The sequence below is a fragment of the Octodon degus genome, unplaced genomic scaffold (assembly GCF_000260255.1).
Source record: "Octodon degus isolate 3935 unplaced genomic scaffold, OctDeg1.0 scaffold00135, whole genome shotgun sequence".
NCBI lineage: Eukaryota > Metazoa > Chordata > Mammalia > Rodentia > Octodontidae > Octodon > Octodon degus.
The window spans coordinates 7,771,505-7,775,343 of NW_004524711.1; the positions used below are offsets into that span (position 1 = coordinate 7,771,505).

Genomic DNA, 3,839 nt, shown 5'->3' on the forward strand with positions numbered 1-3,839 from the left:
CTCATGCCTACCAGACCTGCCCTGAAGGCATTCTGAGACCACTAATTAAAAAAAAAAGAAAAATTTTCTTTCACTAAAAATAAATAAATAAATAAACAAACCTTTCCCCCTTTAAAAAAAAAAAAATCTGGAAGAACATATAAGAAGCAGTAATGCCCTGCAGAAGCAGCGACATCTAGAAAGACAGCAGAGGCGTCCAAGAGGAGCTACAGCACCAGGGAAAGAAACGGGACCTTATAAGCTTTCTTTAAGTGACAGTCACACCAAGTAAAAGAAGCTGGGCATGATGATACAAGTCTGTAACCCCAGCACTCGACAGGCTGAGGTAAGGGGATCATTGCAAGTTTGGGACCAGCCTGGGCTACAAAGTGAGCTCAAGGCCAGCCTAAATCACATAGTAAGACCCTATCTCCAAAAGACAAAAAAAGGTGGGCGGGGAGGAGGAAGAGGCGGGGAAGGGACGGGCCGGTCCCAGAAGATGGCGGAGGAGGGGGATTTCTGGTAGGTCCCTTCAGATAAGATGTAGTACTGTGAAACGTCTGTCTACCTTGAATTACAAATAATTAGCTTTTCAGCTCGGAAGCCTTTCCTTTTTTTTTTTTTTTTTCCAGCTTACTGAACTTATGAAACCATGGCAGAAGGAGAAACAGCATCACCTGGGCCCAAAAAGAGTGGCCCATATATCTCATCTGTCACTAGCCAGAGTGTGAACTTGGTGGTTCAAGGAGTAGTCTTGTTTTTTATTGGAGTATTTCTTGCTTTAGTGTTAAATTTGCTCCAGATTCAGAGAAATGTGATGCTATTTCCACCTGATGTGATTGCAAGCATCTTTTCTTCTGCATGGTGGGTGCCACCATGTTGTGGCACAGCTTCAGCTGTGATTGGGTTATTATACCCCTGCATTGACAGGCATCTGGGAGAACCACATAAATTTAAAAGAGAGTGGTCCAGTGTAATGCGGTGTGTAGCTGTCTTTGTTGGTATAAATCATGCCAGTGCCAAAGTGGATTTTGATAACAACATACAACTGTCTCTCACACTGGCTGCACTCTCCATTGGACTGTGGTGGACTTTCGATAGATCCAGAAGTGGTTTTGGCTTTGGAGTAGGAATCGCGTTCTTGGCAACGGTGGTCACTCAGCTGCTAGTCTATAATGGTGTTTATCAGTATACATCTCCAGATTTTCTCTATGTTCGCTCCTGGTTACCATGTATATATTTTGCTGGAGGCATAACAATGGGAAACATTGGTCGACAACTGGCAATGTATGAATGTAAAGTTATTGCAGAAAAATCTCATCAAGAATGAAGAAGGAAAAAATATATCTTTTGTACAGAAAAACACGAAGAAAAGGGCATGTAAATTACATCGACAAATTTTGGACTGTAAAATTGCTAGGATGCAGTTTTTCCCGATTGGTGTGTATAGACACACATACAGGCACACGCACACACACACGTACAAAACATTACTACTGCAATCTGTGATTACTCTATCTGTAAATCAGTTACAAACCTTTATGTATGTGACCTAAAAACTGTAAGATATGTGCATTACATGAAAAATGTTGATTAGTAGTAGATACGTTTTTTTTAAAATTAATTTTTTAAACATACCATACATTATAATGTTAATGTGCCAAATTATTCTATTACTATCATTAAGAGTCTAAGAATGCTTTGAACAATTTATAAACAGTGAAATAAAATAAGAGGAATGCCAAAAATAAAAAGCAAATGGGGAGCTGGTATTTTCTCTGTCACTTACTTTTCTCTGTTGTGCCTTTTGTGTTTTTCAAATCACTGCAGTTATGAGTGCCCAAGTGTATGATTGGTGTTTATTTTGATGTTGTTTCACAGAGTTTTAAATATTTCAGACTATAATGAAATTGAACGTTCATAGAGAAGGATTTCAAACCTGCGTTACTGGATGGAGCCAAGAAAGCAATTTTCTGTTTTGGCAGGTTTTATTAGAGTTATACGTGATGAATAGATGATAAGTACTATTAAACTGTTTTGAGTGTGAAATTGGAAGAAAATATATAATTAGAACTTAGTATATTTAACTAGAATAAATCTATGTTTTGGAACAACAAAGTGACCTCCTGCACTGTTACAAAGTATATAGTGATATTAGCTGTTATTTGCAATACAGAATCTCACACTGCTTTTGTACATGGGACAAATAGGAAACTTCAAACAGATTGAAATGAAGTTTGTAATTCTATTGGGTTCTATAATCCATTGGTTCTGTAAAACAAACCACATTACCTGGGCTTAGTCTTCTGATTCATTCACTGTCAGTGAAATGCCTGGATCTGCAACCTTATCAGATGCAGTCTGGGGAATGGATGGGTGCACACTTTCTTATGAACTCGTGTCCATTGGTGAATAGTTCTGCTTGTTAAAGGATGAATTGAGATGGTATTCTATGCATGTTAAAGATTTGGAAACAGTTTTGGGCATGCCTTTTGAATAACTAGAGCCATTTAAGTATGGTTTAAATATATTCTTAACAAAGTTTCTCCCTCCTTGTTCCTTTTGAAATGATTGACAGTGTCTGATCCCCAAGAGCAAAATCTGCTGAGTATTTTGGTGAGCATGTGTGTTGTATGTGTGATTGAATGAGAGCAGATATGTATGTGCATGTGCTCATGTTCTCCTAGAATGTCATATAGATATTTTAAAATGTTTTAAAACTTGCTGTCAGACTGAAATCTTGTATGCCAAACTTTAATGTTTTGTGTTTTAAGGCTGAAAGTGTGAAAATGCTAAGAGGATTTCATGTTGAATATGTATATACAAGCTTAACTATAGTGGTGGTAAATATACTACTATAATTTATTATTTTATCTTCCAGATAATGTTATTCATTTAGGACAAATAAAATATATTTTTAGAATAAAAAAAAAAAAACAAAAAAAAAAGGTAACTACAGAGATGGCTCAGTGATAGTGATTGGTAAAAGAGTCAAGATTCCTTGAAAACTTTAATTATTGTGAAATATGGAACATGTTCAAAAAATTCAGACACACACAAAAAAAGACTAAAAAAAACAAAACAAAAAACCCACAAGAAATAATAACAGCTAACAATTTTATTTATGATACACCAAGTACTGTTTTAAGCATTTTACCTACATTAATTCTTTATTCCTCAAAATAACTCTATGTAAGAGAGGTTGCTATTTTCCTTACTTTATACACATGCCAATGAGGCACTGTAGCAGCTGTCTCTATGACAGCCACCATCTATTCCTCTTCTTGTACCTACAGAATACTCTTTAAAAGAAGGAGACTCTGATTCTTCACTCTTAAGTGTAAGCTGGCCTTACTAATGGGCTTGACTAACAAAACAATTTCTAAAGCTAGGACATAAGAAGTCACACAGACAAGGTTTCTTAAATTGAGTATTCATTCTTGGGACATTTTTTCTCAAAGCCAGTTACAACACTATGTGAATCCAAATATACATGAAGAGGCTACATGTAGGGGTTCAAATGAATCAGCCTCAGCTGAGTTCACAGTTGCCATCAGGTATCTATCTTCTAGCCACATGTGTGTGCCCGTGTGGACTGCCTGCCCCACTGAGCCTTCAGATGACTCAGCCCTGCCGCTATCTGAAAGCAACTGAGTAAGAGAAGGCTCAAGAGAATCACTCAATCCAGCCCATCTATTCTTCCCACAGAACCATAAATGATGCTTTTTCTAAATGTAATTTATGATGCTAAGTTTTGGGGTAGGTAATTTGTTATGGAGCAAAAATAGAGCTGGGAATGTAACTCAGTCATAGAGCACTTGCCTAGCATGTGTAGAGTCCTGGCTCCAATCCTGGGTACA

At 37.1% G+C, this 3,839-nt stretch overlaps 2 protein-coding genes across 3 annotated transcripts in view; one reads left to right on the plus strand and one right to left on the minus strand.

The window, feature by feature from the left end:
• The window catches only part of Xrcc5 (X-ray repair cross complementing 5), a 135,112-nt gene that overhangs the window by 128,660 nt on the left and 2,613 nt on the right, over positions 1 to 3,839 (minus strand). The gene's annotated exons all lie outside the window — the stretch shown is intronic.
• LOC101587106 (insulin-induced gene 2 protein-like) lies at positions 464 to 1,751 on the plus strand. Of its 2 annotated transcripts, none has more exons than XM_004641353.2 (2): positions 464 to 501; positions 612 to 1,751. In XM_004641353.2, exon 2 carries the CDS (start codon positions 632 to 634, stop codon positions 1,307 to 1,309), a length of 678 nt encoding a protein of 225 aa, XP_004641410.1. In that variant the 5' UTR covers positions 464 to 501; positions 612 to 631; the 3' UTR covers positions 1,310 to 1,751. The 2 variants fall into 2 exon arrangements, with proteins under 2 accessions (XP_004641410.1, XP_023557160.1); XM_023701392.1 differs by having other exon boundaries at positions 471 to 501; positions 876 to 1,751.

What these genes read in the sequence shown, in the direction of transcription:
- LOC101587106 (XM_004641353.2), top strand. Translation starts at nt 632, where the DNA reads ATGGCAGAAGGAGAAACAGCATCACCTGGGCCCAAAAAGAGTGGCCCA.